This window comes from Coturnix japonica, chromosome 14 (assembly GCF_001577835.2).
Source record: "Coturnix japonica isolate 7356 chromosome 14, Coturnix japonica 2.1, whole genome shotgun sequence".
Classification (NCBI taxonomy): Eukaryota; Metazoa; Chordata; class Aves; order Galliformes; family Phasianidae; genus Coturnix; species Coturnix japonica.
In genome coordinates this window covers 8238829-8260706 of record NC_029529.1, presented here as the reverse complement: position 1 = coordinate 8260706, position 21878 = coordinate 8238829, and the positions used below count along the sequence as shown (strand labels likewise).

The window sequence follows — 21878 nt, the reverse complement described above, 5'->3', positions numbered from 1 at the left end:
TTATCCGCCGTGTTACGGCGTTGCCGATGGAGACGGAGCAGCGCCGCTTCCCGCCGCCGGAGGGCGGTGAGGCGCGCACCCCCCAGTCAGTCAGTGCAGGCACGGCAAGGAGGTTTTAGTAGACAATTTATTTTGATAAACTTGCTCAATAACAAAAATACAAGTGTGAAGAAAATTATGTTCATTTTTTTTTTATACAGTTTGTATTAACATTTGTTCAGAAATCATCAATTAAAAAACAAAACAACAACAACAAAAAGAAATTAAAAAAAAAAAAAGAAATGTTGTAAGCACTTAGAAAACACTCCTCAGTAAAGGCAGGCAGACGGATGCAGGCAGCCGGGCCTGGGGCAGGGAGCGACGGGATGCCCGGGCCGCAGAGCCGCTGGTGGACACCGTTTCCTTCATTATTTTCATCCTTCACACAGTTTTTAAAGGACAATTTTATTATCTACACGCGTGTTCTGAAGTGGTTAAATAACAGCTCTGAAACACAGGCATAACGCAGGGCCCAGCTGGCATGGCGGCCAGAGGGTCAGGCTCAGGAGCACAGCCCTGCCCCAGCTCTGCTGCACCGGGTTGTACTACCAGCAAAGCACCGTGAGCGCTGGATGTGACTGTGCACTCAAGGAAGCACATTCTACTCACCCCTGGGACTAATGGCTCTGAGGGGATCGTGTCTCAACCATGAGATTTACATACACGTATCCAACAGTTCTCATTCTGAAGGTATTTCAAGCTTCTGATCTCACTCACGCTTTGTTAGCCGAATAAACAAGGCGCCCATAGCAATAACCCTCCGGAGAATTTGGAAGAAGAAGACTGAAGAATTTCGAGTAATGCACAAAATGTGCTGTCCTTCAAAAAGAACGAATGGCAGAAATAGAAAAGTTTATGTAAACACAACATAAATACGGGATTACCTTTGGAGAAGACTCGTATGGGAACTTTCCTTGAACTGAAAGAAGTCTACAGATGTTTAGGCATGTTCAGTACGAACTTTCTGTAGTTTAAACCTTGTGCAAATAGAACCTATAAATAATATTCAGCAGATTTTACAGTGATGCTCTTAGGTATTGAAGAATAATGTACACATCTTTCAAACAAAAGTAACAGACAAAAGTTTGACAAATGATTGCACCATAAAACAGTGTTTTATATACAGTTTACAAGATATGATTTTCTGCTATAAATTAATACTGTACTATATAGTACTTAGTGACGTTATTAAAAGCAACTGTTGACAGCTGTCTCTTCATTTACTGATGGAGTCACTTTATTTTTAATGCAAATGGCTGTATTCTATTTCTGGACTCAAAATGCTCCAATTGTGAATAAAACAGCTGGTTGGTTACATCTGTTATTTAATAATTCATAGCAACAGCACTGGTAGATCGGATCAATTTCCAGCCAGTTTTTTCAGTTATATGATGATCCACTAACTGAAGCCTAAATCCACCATATACGTGATGTTACTATACCTGAAATAAGTAGGCGAGGGGTGGCATCTTGGTAGCCAACAAACTCTTCCACCCTCTACATTCCAGTTACAAGAACCTAAAACTATTTACAAAAGTGATATTTCTGAAAACAGAAGAGCTTTTCTTTGTCATAATTTAAGTTCAAGCAAATACTTCAGCTTTGGCTAAACCCACAGTAATGCTGAAAGTTTAGACATACCCAGCAGCTGAACCTGACGTTTTATCTTTCATTAATGCATCTTCCTGTTAGCAGCACTGGAAAAAATTAGAACATTCATACCGAAAGACTTAAGTTCAGAACCAAATCATGTTTCAGCCATCATTTACAAATGGCTGGGGCCTGGCCATATTTACAGGTTAGAGTACTTAAGAAAAATTTAGTGTTATGTGAACACTTCTACCTGTAAGGGAAAAAGAAGTCACTGAGGCTGTTACAATGACAAGTTTGTTCCAGAACATCAAAATATGAACTGTTTAACTTGGCAGAATCAGATAACTTCAGGTTATCTGATAAGTGATTATACTGGTAAATCACAGATTAACTGGAGAACAGATACTGAGAATGCAGGCAGCCTTCCTGGGACACTAACAAAAATGCTACTTTCCTCTAGGCAGATCGAGTGGTAAATTATGACACCTATGGAGCCAAAGACTTATTTCTGTGTTGAAAAGTAAAACTGCTTTTTTGTGAGGAATATTTACTCTAAATGTGGTTGGCCCTTAAATCTGCATGTAGATTCACTTCAGTAAATGAGGCGTGTACTGTTTATACAATGATATTGCTATTGGGTTTTTTGTGGAGGTGAATAAGTCCATCCACCTCAGCAGTGAAACAGTGCTTGCTTTACTTTAAATGTTACATTTTACCTGTGCTAGAGAAATGCTCATCTGTGGTAAACAGCTACGTTTGAACACAAATGAGTGTTAATATAACAACGCAGTAGAAAAAGAGACGTTCTGTACAACAGTTGCTAATAATTTAAATAGTGTCAGTTTCCCAAAATTAGGGTTTTAACTTTAAGGTATGACATGATCTCACCTTCCACCCTCATATACAAATAAATTACCATAAAAAGAATTTCAGCTTAACTTAAAATTGCACCTAAAAAGGCATGGGATCGTTTGTACCTAATACAAAAACTGTTAAAATCAAGGGCTGCTACAAAGAATGAGGTAAACTGAAGACTCTCAGCTATGTGGCCTTCAGAGAAATGGCTTTTTCTTTTTCTATTGAGTTCTAGTTTTGCACACCACAGTGTTTTGCTAGCAAAGCGTTCTGAGTTCTTTTCCAGGAACCATTTGTGTGTATATACAAATATATACATATGTGTATATACACACGCACACATACACACACACACTGTATACTGCATCAGCAAAATATATATATAATTATATATATATATTTATATAAATATAAGGAAGAAATCCCCCTCTAAAATGTTCTTTAGTGTTTTTCTACAGCTTATGGGGGAGGAGGGGATGTATGTCTTCATGATGGTACATACATTTTAGAGAAAGTTTGCTCTATTGGCTTCTTGGTGCAGCAACGAAAGACTGATCCATACCGGTGCCAAAGGCTTTGCTCGTGAGACAGAGGATGTAAAATACTAATCTCCTATACAGCGAGGCCAGCCTCGCTTGCATTCCTCTGCAACCCTCTGGTCTACCACAAAGTTCATAAATACTTTGACTTCCAAACCATTAGACATTAAAAACTAGAACAATACAGTAACACGGGGCATTATGCTTCTCAGTGTAAAGCATTCTTCACTAGTTCCTATCACAGTGCAGACCTGACTGCATTAAATATGCTCAGGAGATTAGTCAACGTTGTCTGTATTTGGTAATGGGAAAGGCTCTCCATTTTTTTAATCCAAAGTGCATAGTGAGAAAAAGTCAAAGCATTCCTCTTTTCAGTAAGTGTCTGATAGTCACATCGAGGCATCCTCCTGAGAATGTAATTCTGATGTCTTGTTCTTTTCCAAAACAAAGTCCCGCAGTTCAACATTCATCAGCCAGGTAAACAAACTTTGCCAGCAAATAGAAGTCCGACTATTGTAAAGAAAATGGATAAGACAAACAGTACATACGAAGACCCAACCACTGTGTTATTGGGTAATTTATATGGTTGACCTCCGACTTCATTGATGTAAAATCCTATTGGAAATATTAGGGCTGCCATACAGAATAGAATCACTGCAAAGAAAAGAAAAAAACATTGTTAGAATCAAAATATTTACCAGTTGATGGAGCAGTACAGAAAAGCAAAGCATTTTGAGCAAACTGAAAAGCTGAGATATCCCCATCTCTAACCAGCTTTAAGTGATCGACAAGGCTCTATCTTGCTTTTAGAAGATCCCACAAATACTAAGAGATCACCATTTTGATAGTAATTTCAGCTCTGCTCATTGGATCACAATCTGTTTTTACATAAGTTTGGAAGATATACTTCTATCGCTATCTATGAATGTAGTCATTCACTTCTCCAGTTATTTCAGACTGTCATTACCCCCCACGCCAAGCTAAACACTGAGATTTCCCTTCTTATTTTCAGAGGTGTCTTCTTCTCCCCTTTTTCACAAACATTCTTACCCTGTGGAAGGTTTGCTAAACATTGCTAACAGTGATCGTTATTATGATTTCTTTCAATAAAATAAATCCATTTCCTAAATTCACAGATTCCTGCTTTTTCTTACTAAGTAATATAGGTACAGTAATTAAGCAACAGCAAAAAACAATACAAAACCAACCCAACCCAAGCAATCCCTAACACTGGCAATAGTAACAGCCAGCACGTTAACTGCTGGCTCCTGTGCAAGTCAGAAATGCTCCAGATGCTTTTATTTCCAAAGGCACCTTAAGCAAATTGAGCAGCTCGCCTGTTCTTATCAGGACATTAAAGGCAGTCTCTACTCTTTCCAGCTGAGGATATGATGGGGTAGAGAGGCTTCAATTTTGGAATGTAATTTCACTACTCTTTTAATGGCTCATGCTCTGGTTTTTCCAGCCACAGCATTACATGACAATACTAACAGCTGTTTGTTTGGTTTTTTTTGTGTTAAATGAACTCCATGTTTATACAAGATGAAATGCTTATCACATATTTTATGCCTTAATGCTCAAAACATTGTGGTTCATGTAGTACAGGTCTCAGCTTCATGGAACAGCAATCACGTTCTGTGGCAGAGACCAGTTGTGAACATGAAGAAGCTGAATTCAGGAAATGTCTGTGCAGGTTTTGCACAAATAAAACAGGATGGTTTGATCACATTATGCATTTCCAACCATCAGCTGTTTTTTGCATTCCTAAATGCATGAAACAGCTCACACACAATTTGAGTCAAATGCTGCTAACATGAGAATCAACCCCACTGCTAATACTAAAATACTTAGTTGGGAATAAATAAATAAAAATCAAAATAACTAAATACAACAACCGTTCCACTAGAGGGAGCTGGTGCCTTGCTTTTAATTAAACTTCATCAGCTGATGAAGGATAAAGAATCGCACAAACGAATCCAGCAGCTGCAGTTACTGAATTCTTCTTGCTCAGTGCTACCACATTAGGCTATAAAACAACACCAAAGAACCAGAAATCAAGTATTAAACATTATTTCATCTTAAAGCTTTCAAATATATGGCTATGGATCCACACAATCCCATACTGCACAATCAGACGCTTAGAGAATATTTCCCCTTTTTAAACTGTATCTTAACCAGCAAGCAGTTCAGCTCAGGAGAGAAAGCTCAGGTGTATGTGTTTCTTGAGCAGATCAGTTTAAGCACAGAAGAGCTCTCCATTGGAGTGGTCCAGGAAGCTGTGTTTGATAATGAGCACTTAGAAATGCAACACGTAATCAGTAAAAGTTCAAACAATGCTCTGAGGATGGCTGACATTATCATAACTCAACACTTTTTACTACTTCCAGTCTGACCCTGAAGAACATTCCAGTAATTTACAGAATTGCTGTTACATTTTAACAGCAGGAAGCATGTTGGAAATAGCTGGAGGATGCTGAAACCACTTTTAAGCTTAAGTCTCCCTTATCACATCCAAGAACTACATGACTGGAAAAGTTCTGATGAAGAATAGATCTTTATCTCTCTTTACTAAGCAATTGCTCCTTGAGGCACGTTGTTCATACACAAACCCAGCAGTACTGTTGGTCTGAGAGCAGCTGGTGGCACTGCATTGGAATACAGTCATTTCTAGGCTACGCAGTGGCTGTCAAAAGAGGTCTAGTTTCTTTAACTCTTAAGCTCAAAACTGATTTGAGCATTCAGTGGCAATAACTTCTATGGATCCAGGATAAAGTATATTAAAAAAATGAAGTATGGTTCAGAGATGCATAGAACAGTACCAAAACAGGTTACTTGCCTGCTACCAATCTACACCACCATATCATGGGGCATAATCAGTGACAAAACAGTACAGAGTTGGGATGGCAACGGAGAACCAGCTTGAGCAACATGTAAACAACACCATGCAATGAAGAGCTGATAGATTTTTTGGCTGCCATCAACAGGTGAGGCACAGCTACAAGTTTACAGTGCCTCTTTTACTGAAGATGCAAAGACCTGGACAGCATGGAAATGAACGCCAAGATGGAATCCATACTTCATTACAGCGTGTGAATTTGACACTACAATTAATAGGGCTCAAAGAGCAAGGATAGTTTTGACAGCATCTATGCCCAGGGTCACAATACCTATCACATCAGTTCAGGATGCCGCGAGTCTTGAATAACCCTACAAGAAGAATATGAAACCTCCCGCATTTGCCGTTAGAAAAACTTTTGTCATTCATGCAGCATGGCCTGAAAGACTGAAATCTCCCTCCTACCTTCAAAGCTAGTTTACAGGGAAGCCAAAAAGACAAGTTTCTATGTAGTAAAACAAGCAGTGAGTGATGAAAGATGCAAATACAATGCTAGTAAATACACGCAAGTATGTCCCTTCAGAAGTGTAAACTAAAAAGAGCATATATGATAGTAAAGTTGTCTTTGTGCACCCGTTAGCTAAACAAGACAGAGAAGACCACTCAGCAATAACTCGTATTTAGAAAGCGCTCTGTGTAAAAGCATCATCCAAGATGGCATTATTACAAGCACCAGCACTTAACCACTAACAAAAAAAGTACATAATGCAGTTAGTTTAAATCTCAATATAATTAAGAAATCAAGGAGAATGGTTTCATTGCTGTGTGGAAAAGTTCTGATTTGTGCTTTAGGAGAGTTATTCCTTTGTGACCTTTGCTAGAAACAAAATGAAAAGCAAGCAGCTTTCTCTGCTGTCATCAGTAGTGCCAACAAAACCTGCTGAGGACAGAGGGATACGTGCAAAGACTCATTCAGGGATGTATAGATCCCATCTACAAACATAACCTGAGTAAAATATTTAAGTGAAAATGAGACTGCAACAGAAGCTGAAACCAACAGCCTGAACATTAAATCATCACAATTCAAAACAATATCTAAATTCAATCTAATACTATCTTAATCTTTTAGTTGTAGCAGAAAAACTCTATCCTACCTTTGCTTCTCTTTGAAGGTGTTGGTATAGGCATGCCAAGCAATCAGCACTAGTTTATGACCTGGACTCTTCTTCCCTGAATTACCATACTGTGCTCTGCAAAGTGAGCAAAGGAATGAAGTGCTGAAGATGTTTGCACCAATTTACTCTACAGAATTCTATCAACTGAGGAAAACATCAAATAGTTCCTGAAGAGTCTGTCACGTGATTATCATAAAAATCAAGACAAAAGAATCAGGAAGTTCTTTTTCCCTAGATAATATTGTTAAACCAGCTACATGGAGCTGCTCTTCCAAGACCTTTCTCTTCTGCAAGGGAGGTCTTCTTCTTCCTCCTCAAAAACAGAGGTATTTCAGATAGTCACCTATGGATAAGAATGAGACTTTCTCATAACTTCTCTGGACTGCATTTCACCACCTCGGACAGAAGGGTAGCTAGAGGGGATCTGCAACAAACTGACTTAACCCATTGGGGTCAAATTCCAGCACAAATGGGGCAAGAGTGACCTCTTGCCTGGCTCTCCTTGCTGCTGGCAGAGTTGCAAGGAAAGGGCTGAGCAAGACCATTCCTTTGCGGTTAGATGATTTCATCTAGACCCCCCTTGCATTTGAAGAGAACAGAGCTGCCAGTCCCAGAGATGCCTTTAGCAATACCAGCAGACTTCACTGCCCCTTAGGACAGCACATCCTATGTCATGTTCTGAAAGTTCTGCGAGGAGAGTGTCTGCTAGTCGCCTGTACTGGGCTGTTCAGTCTTGAAATCACCTGCAGAAGAAATGTAATACAATTATGAAGTTTTCCCTACTCTGCTCTAACGAGTTACCCATGTTTTCATAATACAGCATTCTGCCACTTCACAGGAAGGTTTGTGGCAGTCGTCGTAGTTGATGCCACACGCTTATATGCATCCTGATACCAATCTACAGATAGAATACTCATTTGTGTTGCCATACAATGAACCACAGAATTTGCTTATATTGACTTCCCGAAAAATAAAGAACTCTGCCTTCCATTCCATTCTTTTCCCAAAATGACTTTTCTTAAGTGAGTTAAGAAATAAAATTCCCCACCATCACTGTTAATAGAGTGGCACGAATTGGAGATAAATATCAAAGATGGTAAATTTCAGCAACACAGCAAATGTGTCTTAATAGAACTATAAATAATTCTGAGTTGCAAGAGAACAAATTAATGTGCTTCATTATTAAACATCCCGTAACAAAAGTGCTGAAACAAAGCAGCATCCTTCTAAAGTTAAGGCTTCCAATAATGACCTTATTGCAAAGCCCAAAGGAATCCACAGGGGAAAACAAACAAACAAACGAGCTTTATGGTATCAGAATTTTTATCTGAAATAAGCATCGAAGTTGTAGAAAATTAAAGATGCAAGGATTTCATCATTGGAAATATTTTAAGGAATTGAAACATGTAAAAATCAAAATGCAAGCTGTGAATTGTGGGGGGAAAACCCTCAAAAAATAAATATTATGTAGTACTCAAACGCCAGCAACCTACAACCAACCAAATACTTGGTTGAGAACTAAACAGCTTTGAGATCTGCTCACTGCAAGCATCTTAATCATATATAGCATTCTGAATTTAACCTGTCCCAGTGTATATTAGATATACTTGAAATACTTAATAGACAACAGCAACTAGAAAAGCTTGCATGGAACACCCAACAAAATGTCTGTCTATTTTAGCCATTAGTTGGAAAATGAATAAAAGCCAACCACAACGGACACTACTTCAACAGCTCCTTAGTCTCTTTGATTGTACAAGTGCCTCAGCAAAGTGCATCTGCTGAAGCTCACGGCTTTTTTTTTGTTTTTGTTTGCTGGGTTGGGGTTTTTTTTTGGGTTAACACATTATTCCCCTCCCCAAACAACCTTAAATTCATTTATATTAGATGTCATTAACTTCCATTAAGCCTTACTTATGTTTGTATAAACCACGAACTTGCATTTTCTAGTTAGTGTGTACACTGTTATCATATGTAAACTTAAAAGGAGTCAGCTTTCCAATTTTTTCATGCTGTCATCACCACCACTAAAGCACCATCTTACAGCTGGCATCAGCCTGAAACACACATCATGGAAAAGGAAGTTTGAGTTATTCCTTTTCTTGTGGGTTTTTCTTTAGCACTGAAGTAGCCACAGCATACATTTCCCTGTGTCAAACACAGGGCTGCTGGAGGAGGCTCAGTCTTTGCTGTGAGGAATTATGCTGGTGTTCACACAGCACAAAATGAAGGGAGGCAGAAAAACATTAGTGCTATTCCCTCTGCAAAAGTACTGCCGCAGGACACTTATGGGAAGCAAGTCTCAGTGCTGTGAAGCACAGCAGGTGCTCTGCAGTGGGCAGTCCCCCCCATAACCAATTAGGATGCAGATACTGTGAATAAAACATCCATTGTGAGCAGCAAGCAGGACTGACCCAGCATCAGCACTGAATGAAGTATTCAACAGCGACACCTGAAGTAGGGATGGGCTTCAGACTGCAGTAAGTCTCAGATGCACCAACTGCTTCCCCTGCATGGGGGAACTCCCAGTCATCCCATTTGGCCAGAAGTTCTGGATACGGGGGTGTGGGGAAGGAAGAACGATCCAGCACTGACCTCATCCTATCTCTGCTCATTTTCACAGGTCAGCAAATGGCACTCCTCAAGGAAGGCAAAGGGGGCAGCCCACACAAGGCCCTCCTTTCCCTCACCTTGGGCTCCCAGGCTATCAATCCCTCTCCGTTACCAGCCACTTAAGATATCAATCCCTCAGTTTCTGAACAATTTCCTTCTTCTCTCAGATGCAGTATTTGAAGAGAAAGAGTATTTTGTAAAGAAGGAGCCCTAAGAACTGTTCCCTGACAACGCTATGTGTTATTTCAAACTCCACCAGTTTATCCTGTGTACAGGTCAACTGTGCAGTTGAGGTCACTTACTTCCAGTGAAAGCTATCCAGCGGGCATATTTAGTAGCTTCTCTTCGCCAGTGGGAAGCCACCAGCAAACCACATGTGACAGTTAGTGAAATGATTCCCATTATGATGAAAAATAACGTAGTGACCCACTCGGGAGGCAGCCGTGGAGGAATACAGGTCCTGTCACGTCCATGGATGGTTTGACACTGTCGCACAAGGCCAACTGTGAGAGCACCTGAAAATACACAGCAGAGAGGCATGTAAACTTTCAAAATCCTCTCTGAGGGGCGCTCAATTGCAAAATGCATCTCAGGTTTGTTCCAAAATAAGGAATTCTTTCTTTGATGAGCCTTAATAAGCCTGTCAGAGACAGAGGATAGAAGGGACATGTTTAAAACATCTATCTTCATGTTCGTTCATCAAACACTTGCATGAATTGCAGTGAGATAGCTACGGCTGCATCCTGTTCTTGCGTGGCAGTCGAGCTCTAATCAAAGCAATAAAGCACTGCTGTGAATCCTGCCGCTGCCAGCTGAAGTGGTGGCGGAGCTGTAGGCAGCACCACTCCCTCATCTGTGCCAGGTAAAATACTTCCATAATGTAACCAAACAGGATGCAGCCCCCTAAAGTGTCCTTAATTATCTAATGCCTTTTCCCCTTATCTAATAGAGACAGCTTTGAACCTCCAGCTCTCACAGGGGGATCTGTGTTTAGTTCGCAATAAGGTTTTAAGAATATTTTTCAAAGGAAAAAAAACAAAACAAAAAAACCACAGCCATCCTTCTTGACAGTAACTGTGTAAGAGTCCCTCTACCCGAGACATTTAGGACAATTACTTTGATGACTAACATGGGGTACTACACTCAACAACCCGGATAGCTATGCTACTGGTTGAAAAGATCCTAAGAATAGCCCAAGGCTGGTAAAGGAACCATACTGTACTGACACATTCTACCCAGAGAGCAACAATAACATGAGATGTATTTGACTCTTGAAGTTGCAAAATGGAACACAACTAGAGGGTTAGGATATATCCCAACACACAGAATCCTGCGACACAAAACGTATTTTCAAACAGATCCAAATCATTCTGATTTAAAATCTATTTCAGTACTTTTGAGACTCATGCATAAAGCAGCTTTTAGAGGACTTTAATAGCAAAATTCTCTTTATCTTGAAATTTTTACCTCAATATTAATATTTAAGGTCAAAATCCATTTCTTCCAGTGTCTCTTCTTAAGTCCTATATTTCTCAAATGCGTCTCTTCTTCTGAGCTCTGTCCTTAAATAATCACAATTGTCCTTTATCTAAATTAGAAGTCAGAGTCAACAGTGGAAAGTGTTAGAGTCCACAAATTTCGGTAAGCAAAAACTGTCTGTAGTTGATCTGTTTCAAATGAAGAGGCAACTCTTCCAGAACAAAGCAAACTAACAGTCAAAAAAGCGAGCAGGGCTCCCAAGGGAACAGCATGTTACATCGGAGTTAGTGCTGGTGGTACGCTCCCAGAGGATGGGAAGGACAAAACTATTCCTGGTTCAATTCTTTTGAAGTGATCCTGAAACCTCTAGACTACAAACTTTCAGTCCTATTCAAATGTATCATTTTAATGACGTATTCATCAGCTGAAAGATTTGGAGATTAATTTTCACTTTGAAGTTGAAGTCCTTAAAAATGAGTCAGTTACAAAACCCACAATTATTAAACTACAAAATTGGCATTTCCTACCCTGCGTACAAAGCAGCTGAACCACGGCTGTGCACCAGGGTTACACAGAGCTCAGCCATCGTTCCACAGCACTCCCTCCAAAGACACAAGGACAGTTGAAAGAAACTATTTAGATTATGGTTTCCTAAATATCACACCCATTGCGCAAATGCGTTGTTCTACTCTTGGTTTTTAATTGGATTTTTGAAGCATCAGCAAATGAATAGCAGCGTAAGTTACTTTGGAGGACCAACACTGAACTTTATCATTAAACTTTCGCTAACACATGCTCAGTATTTACTGTTAAGTGTGCTTCACAAATTGCAGATTTGAAGTAGATACATTCCACAATCAAAGTGTTGAACCTGGAGACTCCTGGGAGGAAAGAGGGCAGAAGAAGATTCCTGAAGCTCTCCCAAAGGCTCCATAAAGGCAGCTAGGAGAAATAACCTCATTATATGCTCCTGAATTCCAAGATATTGTTCACAATACAGGATAGCACACCTGCGCACTAAAACTGAGACAGAAGCAACTTAAACCTCACAGCTTGCTCCCATAGTAACATCTGTTGAAGGCAGACCCAAAAAGAAGAACAGGTATAAAATGAATCAACGTTTCACAAAAGTATTCAGAGAAAAAGGGAAAAGGCCCCAGACAGAAGGAAGATGAGCCCCAGTGTTTCACACCGGGGTAGATGTGCTGCTGCCCCCAGCAGCCCCGTGCCAGCACGCTGCTGTGCCATCCCACAACCATTTCCATGGCAATAGCGCCATAATATAATAGCCCAGAAACAAAGAGTGCCACAGCCCTGACAGTCCATCACTTCTGAATTATTAACAGCAGCACAGAGCTGCCATGGTTGGAAAGCAGCAGCTCGACAGCAGCTACACAGATGTTCACCCCTCATCTGTTTGATGGTGGGGACATGCAGGATCAGGCGGGCACAGGAGGGGTGCTGGTGTGGCGCACTGTGGTACATGAAGCAATTAATGCGGTAAAAGCACAATGCACTGCCAGCGTGACAAGGACACTGGTAAGTTTGATGATTTAGTAATGAGCACGGTACATGGAGCCATGCTGTATGAGCACACTGAAACATTCATAGCTGCTGGTTAGGTAACAGTCACATGCCAGAGAATGACATGTAAAATAAGGGCAGCTCAGTTAAGCCTTTCCCTGTAACTTACTGGGCCACAGAGATAAGGGCAGGAGGAAAGGAAGTTATTTTTGGAAAGTTTCTAAGTTCTGTACAGTTAATAAACTTGAATGGAAATAGGTCCAGATCCATCTAAGAGTAGGAATGGACTGTCTATGCAGAGCTGCAGCACAGTCCTGGATCCAGGTGGAAGCTTCGTAGTCTAAAGTGAAAGCAGTGATTGAATATGTGCCACTTTGCAGTTACACCACTAAAACATCTCTGAGGTTACCATGCAAGTACAGCACTTGGGATGTGCCATGACAGATCGATTCTTCTACTGCAGATGTTCCAGTATGTTGCTCAGTTAGATTGAGGTAACCAGGCTCTGACTTACTAAGATAAGACTTATGAACGTTAGAGGATGATTTAAAGAAAGGCTTAAGAGAGTAAAGAAGGATTAACTGCAAAGGCACAGAGTACAGAGGAGTCCAAAACAGAGGGATTACGAATTATCATTCCCATCCTTTGTATGCCAGATCTTACATCCTGACACACATTGTCTCCTGCATCACCTCACAGCCATGGTAACCCTAGAAAAGCTCTGGAGCTTCTCACTCTGAAGCAGACCAGCCCTGTTTGATAAGTGACCAGAAGCACCATCGGTTCACATGCCCACTAGGTATTTACTGGTTCAAAACACACATCTAAAAATATTTTTAAAGTGCTTAAAAATAACTTTTAAAGAAGAACTAGATTTACTTGCAAAGTCCCCACTATATCCAGAGTGCAATTTTTAAGAGCAGTTCTGCAAGATACATTACATAAACTGCTATTTCTCTTCTCCTCCATTTATTCCCTCAGACTATTCTCCCCTCAAACCAAGTCTGAAACGCACCATTCTTCTTGCACTAGAAATGTACATGATGATCCTTTGTTTCAAAAACTAAGTGACTTTCCTATAGAAAAACACTAATTCTGGCATTAATATGTAGCTTTGCGAGCTTCAAACAGCTGCGATGAACCCACTAATTGAACTGTGTTTAACAAACTAATGTCCAGACAATTTATTAGGTACCATTTTTGACACTGTTTAGAAATCCAACGCCTATTTCTGGCTTTTAAACAGAAGAATTCTCATTTCAAAATTTTTAAAGGGTCAAGACATATGAGCAGAAAAGCCTGCCTTGTTTCTGAACGGCCTGTGGAGTAGAATGGCCTCAGAAGCTTTCAATTCAGTACTAGAACCATGCATAATTCAAACCAAATCTCGCTCCACAAAGCAGAGTTCTCCCTTCCTGCCTCCTTCTACCACCAGAGAGAAAAAGCAAATAAATCAAGGGCAGCGTATTGGGAAAGATCCTTAAGACTGACACGTCCTAGAAAAGCACATTGCTGCAGATGACAATCTTTAGGATTAAGGAGCTATGATGTTTAAATTGCAGATATTTGGACCAACAAGTAGCAAGTTTACAACTGAGCTTCAGCATACGAGACTTCAGTGCTTGGTCTTTATATTGTCTGTTTTAAAGAGATGAACCACCACACACTGAGTTATCCTCATGCCAACACACAGGAACAACTCTCCCAGGGACATAACAAAGGCTCTGTGTGTTCTCATGTATCTCTGTCAAAGAGATCTGCCCACACTGAAGGTGTTCTTTCCAACTTTACAAGACAGCATTTAATTAAATGTTGGTAAACGGGATCTATAGTGAGCAGCAGCTTTCTGGCTGTTGCTTTTCTTACACTGTAAGTGTCTGCATGACAGGACGGTACCATCAGGGAACGCTACAAGCTTTAGTTGCTGAAGCGGCAGGAGCCTGGCAGAGAGAGCCTGGCTTTAAAACAGATAAGCAAGAAACGTAAGGCTTAAATTTTTAAAAAATAAACAAAAATAAACCTGTAGCTATTTCCATTTCCCCCCCAGTCAAAATAAGACTAAACAATGACAAAATTCAGAGCCTAAAAAAAATAAAGATCAAAGGCAGTGTCAACATTTAAATGTTTGGTTTTTTCTAGTCAGTTTCACCAGTTTTATGCCACGCATTCAGTAGAAAGCCAGAAGCTATGACACACCTCCTGCTGCTCCGCTGCTTAGCATCCAACAGGCTTGTGTTGCTGTTGTTGTTTTTAATGAAGTTACACTTGGCTTCAGACAGAGCCATGAAGAGCCGCCCCTCCACCCAATGCCTGCAGAGCTGCACAACCTCCTCAGGAGCATCCAGCTCCCCACGACACAACCAGACATGGCAGCAGATCTGGCCATATAGATCCGTGTCACCCTTTTATTCCACATTCTCCATGCAGTAAAAGCTTAGGGTGCCTTCTGCAACCAAACAACCCAGTCATATTCCACTGAAAGAAACGTCTCCTGCACAATCTTGTTGTATGAAGTTGAACCACACGCAAGTTTAAAAAACAAACTGAAACATGTTTCTTCCCGTTCAAGTTTCTACAGTGGAAAACTACATCGTTAACACGTTAATTAAAGCTCATGATTAGTTTCAGAACAGAATTCAACCCAAGAAGTCCCTTCTTCACCGTTGTGACACCTCTCCCTGCACAGCATTCCTGGCACCGCCAAGCACAGCAGCATTTCCCCCTGCACTATCCAGGTAAACTCCTTGACTTCTGTGCCCACAAACAAGGCCATTTGATTATCAAATCATTGGGAATAACAAGCTCAGCCCTACTAGCGAGTGCCCAATATCACTGCAAAGATTTGCTCCTGGGTAAGTTCAAGATATAATGTAAATTCTATTCAGCTGAAAAACATTTAAATCACAGTGGATTGTTAATCATTACACCCCGGAATACCGTCATCCTTAATGATCCCAAAGTGCTTTGTAAATTATGGCCCAGAACTGCACCTACTGTGATGCTTCTGGGTGGCAGCCAGCTGTTCTGGCTGCTCTGTGTGCTCTGTTCCTGCAGCAGCTCCCCAGAAGGATGCTGCGATCTCCAGCAGGGAGCACGTCAGTTCACCCCAAGGACACAGACATAATGCACTGAGCATGTGTTGCTTAAAGAGATGCACTGGATACTACTACATGATCTATGGACCTTTGGAACCCTAACTGGTGTTTCAGCGCAGTGTCTTCTGTGTGGTCAGTTCACCCTGCAGACAAACCAGCACAACCACACTGTGTGTCCTATGGTACCCAAGAGAGCCCAAACTTTTGCTATCAATTCTATTTAAATTAAAAAAGCCATACAAACAAGACAATGCTTAAGTAAGAAATCAAGCAGAAAGTTAGTTCTCTGTACGTTGCTTCAAGACTGAAAAAACACATGTAGGAAGCAGCCGAGTTTGTGAAATACCTATGAAAAAAAGTAGGTCAGGCTTAAAAGTTTGACCTACTGATCTTTGCTTTGGCAAAAGTACAAACCGAGTTCACATAATGCTGCTTGCATCTGAGTGCTGCCTGGAAGCTAAGCAAAACAACTGTTTTTAATAAGCCTCAGTCATTAACACGATCCCATTTCTCAGGTTTCAGAGTTCTACGTCCCTGATTTGCAGTACGTTCCATTGCAGCCTTACTTCTAAGATTCATATTTTAAGTGACACTTCCATTAATCCCGCTGTCGTATCACATCAATGAACGTAGTAAGCATGCCTGAAAGCAGCTCTAAGTTGATTTAAACAAACCATTACTATTATTAGCAAAGCACAGACAGTTCCCAAAGCCTCAACAATGCATCTTTATGACAATTAGTGCCGTTTGTAAGGCAGATTTACAACAACGTGCTCCTTGAGGAAAGTTGTATACATCCACACAAGAGAAAACAAGACATTTGCCGAACACAAGCAGTATTCAGTTGTATGGTAAAAGCAAATGCAAAACTCAGTTCCCCTCTGGACAAAACCAGGCAGCTCTCTGCTCCCTGCTCTGGCAGGCTCAAGTAACCAGGCTGACACTGCACTCTTTTATGAGATTCTTCCTACACATAAAATAGTTCCATATGTTTAAAAGTTGAGCAAGCACAAAGTTAATTCACTACAACAATGCCTTACTGCCAGCTTTTCTTGTGCCTTAAGGCCTGGTCAGTGACAGAACCAACACAGCACACATCCCCTGCTTTGTCAGATGCTGACATTGCCTGGAAGACATCTAGCAGTCAAAGGGAATGGATGGAGACCCTAAGGATGTTGGGGTGACTCCCAGCAGGGACACACCACTTACAGGCAGCTCTCATTACAGTATTCAGGACTTGGGTTTCAACATTCTTTGCTAATCCTTACAAGTTCTTATGTGCTTTGCGTGGCTCTTCTGTTGGTGTTCTTAGTGGCATCAAAACCTTGGGGCTCGTTGCCCTGCTCAGCAATGTACCAGAGCACTGCCTCTGGACACCCACCACTCGGGGCAGCCAAAGGAAAGCATGTTCTGAAGCACACTAACTAAATACCTGATTCTAAACACATCGGATGCTCACAATGGCTTTGCAGAGCACCTTTCAGCAAGCACTCATATCACTCAAGCTTGCATTGCGGAGTGTACACAAAGCAGCCATAAGATCTTACCCTACATCTTACTGTGATGCACGTATCAACATAAGAGTGTACAATAAATACTTGCTTTCATGTAATCCACCAAGCTTAAGTTCTGACATTCAGTTTTACTTAATCACTGCTTTGTACTGTAAGTTGGAATCATTAGTGCTCCACAGGAAGGGATAACTAAAGGCACACAAAACAAGCTGATAACAGAGCTGGCTGAAGGGAGGGATTATTTGATTCCATCTCCTGCTGAATTATTCGACCCAAATCAAAAGCATTCCAAATCACCAACCCCCCCAACGCATACCACATCCCATCGCAACTGTTTGTGCTAGTTGTGTCTTTCGTCCACAAAAGGGCTGAGGGAATAACCTGCAACCCCCTTCCTCCCATATAAAACATCAGCAACATGAAGGACCACCCCACACAGAAAGGGAAGACACCATCAGCTTTTAAAGTTCATCACAGAAATGTACAGATACGGGAACAAAATCCATTACTACTGAGATGAGTGGGAATATAGGCAGTGATTTATGTTAAAGCCAACTCTGCCCTTATTTCTCACACAGATTACCAGTTTAAGAACAAAAGGATGTCAATACAGGAATACTGAGGTTCCCAGATGAGCATTTACCACTGTTTAACAAGAGATACAACTAAACCTCACAGAGAGCTCCAGGAGAGAAAAATCTATTCAATTTTCAACTTCCTTTGATAAGCTCAAAGATGTATGAAATACCTGAAACCAAAATAAGGAATAGATTCTTGCAAAACTATGTAGAGGAAAAGCACCAAACAAAGTCTTGGATCCATTTCCATGGAGGTGCATTTCCCCCCCAGTCTGACAAGCATCGAAAACCTTCAGTGCTCTTCATGGCACTCATTTCCTCATAGTTCCAGTGCTAAGAGGAATTCTTACAGCCAACAGTTTTCAAGTGACTATGAAGCTGTCTGTAACAGAAAGACTTGGGAGACGTGTCAGCCCTTCCCCCACACTGCTCTCCTGAGAACATAAGCTCCTTTAAATAAAACAGAAAAAAAAAAAGAAATACCAAAAACCAAGAAAAACATGAAAGCAGCTAATTTGCTTTGATATCCTATTTAGCAGGAAATCACCAGCACCACTGCAGTATGATGTATGTATTGCTTCACATTTACCCCAGAACAGATTCTCCTCCTGGAACCCAAGCCCAGGTTTCCAGTCTCAATGGCTGCAAGAGGGGAGCTGCTGTGATGGAGCTGCTGTGATGGAGCTGCTGTGATGGAGCTGCTGTGATGGAGCTGCCGTGATGGAGCTGCCGTGTTGGAGCTGCAGTGATGGAGCTGCCGTGATGGAGCTGCTGTGCCATGTCCCCACATCTCCTGAGGGCTCTGCTCTACGTGGTGCCCAAGCAGCTGAGGGCCGGGCTGCTCCGTGCCACTGTCTGGACTGGGGGCAGCAGCCAAGCAGGGAAACACTACCCCTCCCCTTCCTTCTTGATACCAGGCTGAGCTGTAAAGCAGCACCTGGAATTATTCCCACAGCAGGTGAACCAAAGGACAAAGAGGTTACGCAAAGAAACAGTTCCTTTCACCAGCTGAGATCAGGACACTTTAGAAGACCTGCTGTGTAGCTGTGAGCACCCAAGCTGGGAGGGCTCGAGTCCATGTGCTGAGAGGTTCCTGCACCCGACTATCAGCTGGGGCTGGGATACAGGCAGGGCAGCATCCTCACAGCAGTGTCCTCCTGTGCTGTACTCATCCACAGCAGCTCTGGCTACTGAATGGCACTCAGAAAACAGCCACCATCATTCAGTACCACAGTGCTTACTACAGGCAGCCCTTGAGTGAATGAATGGGCATCCTTGCACTTCCTTTGAGTTAGGGCAAAAGGTTCCTTTCAGCAGCTCTAAGCACTGGAAACGCACATTTACATTGCTTCTAGCCACAAGTCTTAGGATAGAGTAATTCAAATCCCACATCGATAAAGATCAACCCAACAGCCATTAAGGAAGCCATGGAATGACAGCCACCTCTCCTTGGAGATTTCAGAAAGCCAACAATTTGTTTAGCTTCAAAAGATGGTAATAAAGTAAAGCCCTGCTGTGTCAAAACACAGTCTGAAAAGAGCTGCAGAAAAATCCATCCAGATTTCACATTTGCCAGTGTAAAACCCGTGTGCAACCCTAAAAACTGTACAGGATAGGGATGGCAGGCATCCAACCCATCAAGTAACTGAGAATTCACGATCTCTAGGCACATTATAACAAGGAGCTGTTTTTATATTACAAATAGACATTAACCAGTCTTTAACAGATATAGACAGTCTGCACTTTGTTCCCCATGAGCAATTTTTCCAAGTTGGATTTTATTATCACACTGCTGGACAGGCAGAGAGGAGCCAACATCCGACACACAGAGCAGGATCTATGGATATGGGGAAGGGGTTCAGGCAGACACAGCTACTTCTTTATCATGAGGATTATTCTATGTCACGGTCAGTGCCTGCAGAAGGGCTCCTCACTGCAGCACACTGCTGGGGGATGTAGGAGCAGAGAACCAAGTGCTCCTCAGGGCCACAGGCAGGAAGATACCACAACGGGGAGGAGAGGGACGTGCTATGGGTTGAGCTGAGCGCTGTGCTTGGTGAACCGACCCGTTCCTCTCCTCGAGCAGGACCAGCCAAATTCCAGGATGTACCGACAGAAACAATGCAGCCAAACCATGAGGATAAAGACAGCACGGTCAGAGATGCGCTGCCATCAGCCCCTGTGTGCCGAGCCTTACATTGTTCAGCAGAGTAAAGGACACAACGAGTGCACTGGGCACAGTTCCGTCCTGTCACGGAGCTGAGCACCACGCAGGGCAGCAGTTGGTTCTCACACACTGTGCACACACAGCAGCCCGCAGCCCTTTGCTCTGCCCTGTACCGCACCCCGCTCCGCAGACCCCCAGGACCGGCCGCCCCTCCCGCTCCCCCTGACCCCCAGCAACAGGAGGCGACCAGCCGCTCCCACCGGCAGCATCAGAACACATCATCAGAACACATCTCGTCCTTTTTGTTTGAACAGCAGAGCGCTGTTCTGACCCAGCAGCCCCCCCAGCTGACAGCAGCTCCTCCGCCCCGACAGCCGCCCCCACCCCACGGCTCACCCGCGGACTCGCCGGTGTTGATCCAGTCGGGGTTGGCCAGGCTGGCGATGGCGAAGATGTCGGCGGCCAGGAAGAGGCATCCTGAGATGACGGTCAGTTTGTCCATCTCCTCCGGCCGCCGCCCGGCTCCAGCTGCGGGCCCGGCCCGGCCCGGGGGCTGCTCACAGCCGCGGCTCCTCCATGGGCCCCGCGCTCCCCTCGGCGGCGGCGCCAGGAACGAACGAACGGCCCCGGAACGAACGGCCCCGAGGAGCCGGAAGCGAAACCGGCGGGAGGGGGAGCGGCCGTGACCCAGGAAGGGAAACCAGCGGCGGGACCGGGGCGGAGCTGAGCTCCGTGTACGGATCGGTTACAGAGGGGCTACAGATCGTCTGCAGCCCGGCACGAATCGTGGCTGCAGCCACGGGAAACGGGACCGCGAACCTCCTGGTAAATGTCCCCTTGAATACGTTGAATACAGTCGAATTACACTTAAATTGTTTTAAGTTCTCCCCTCGCTTCTCACAGGGCAGCTGCCAGCACCAGAAAACATCGCTTCACACAGGCTGCAGAACTGAAGGCAAACATGGGGATGGGGAACAAGGAGCAGGTGTCACATTGTACCCAACAGACCGTGTGTGCAGAGCACACAGTGCTGGGGGGCGATGCAGGCAAGTGGAAAGTACAAAGAAACAGCAGATACCGACATTAACAGCTTAAGAAACAGTCCCTTTCTGCACTGGGGCCTCAGGGCTCTGATTTATTTACACGCAGATCAAAAGGAACTCAATGTAAAATGACAGAGCAAAGAAACGAGCAGAACCTGCATAGAGCAAAGTGCCAGGATCCCATCGCAGTGAAACGCCTCTGATCTTAAAATAGCCGATATGGGCAACTGCTTCATAACAATCAGGATTTAGGTCTACATAGCAATTCAGCAGGTAAAACAGCTGTTCACCACCAAATCCTTTGTTCAGTGCATTCCTGTTCAATCATTTCACTCTATGAGTAACACAAAACTTCCTGATGGCTTGAAATTAATTTCCTTTTCTGTTTGCTTTCTCCTTCTCTTCATTACACAGCACGGTTACAAATCTCTGTGCTCTGACCATCCACACAGGTGTTCCTTCACCAAATGCATTAAAGCCCAATCACACTCATCAGCACTAACCAACTACTGCCAACCGTTAATGTTTCTTGTGGAACATCAGACACGTCTATTAAGGCTGTAATTAAAAGCTCTGTAAATCTGACTGTTTCAAATGGGTCCCTCAACCAATTATATTAAACTCATGAACTACAGTTTGGGGACAGTCGTGTGCTGTGTTATTACCAAATGTTAATTTGTTACTAATATAGAAATCTACAAAGCAAAGTCTTAATGAAGTGATGTACAACTTCCTGGCTGTCCAGAGGAAATGCTGATCTTCAAATTGAAACAACCTCCCCAGCATTGTCCTTATAGTCCCAGCGGTTTCCTTCTCACATCTTTCCAA

At 42.7% G+C, this 21878-nt stretch overlaps 1 protein-coding gene across 2 annotated transcripts; it reads right to left on the bottom strand.

Annotated features, from left to right (window-relative positions):
• Positions 1-109: 109 nt before the first annotated feature.
• Positions 110-20535, bottom strand: MOSMO (modulator of smoothened). Of its 2 annotated transcripts, XR_001558398.2 has the most exons (4): positions 20404-20535; positions 9953-10165; positions 7017-7780; positions 110-3680 (listed from the first exon to the last, which is right to left on the bottom strand). XR_001558398.2 is itself a non-coding variant. In XM_015877097.2 (3 exons), exons 1-3 carry the CDS (start codon positions 20507-20509, stop codon positions 3496-3498), a joined length of 504 nt encoding a protein of 167 aa, XP_015732583.1. In that variant the 5' UTR covers positions 20510-20535; the 3' UTR covers positions 110-3495. The 2 variants fall into 2 exon arrangements, 1 of the variants encoding a protein (XP_015732583.1); XM_015877097.2 differs by lacking the exon at positions 7017-7780.
• Between the last annotated feature and the right edge of the window lie 1343 nt (positions 20536-21878).

What these genes read in the sequence shown, in the direction of transcription:
- MOSMO (XM_015877097.2), bottom strand. Translation starts at nt 20,509, where the DNA reads ATGGACAAACTGACCGTCATCTCAGGATGCCTCTTCCTGGCCGCCGAC. An exon ending in CAACACCGGCGAGTCCGCGG is followed by an intron (nt 10,166 to 20,403) that starts GTGAGCCGTGGG and finishes GTGTATTTTCAG; the next exon opens with GTGCTCTCACAGTTGGCCTT. An exon ending in CTGGATAGCTTTCACTGGAA is followed by an intron (nt 3,681 to 9,952) that starts GTAAGTGACCTC and finishes TTTTCTTTGCAG; the next exon opens with TGATTCTATTCTGTATGGCA.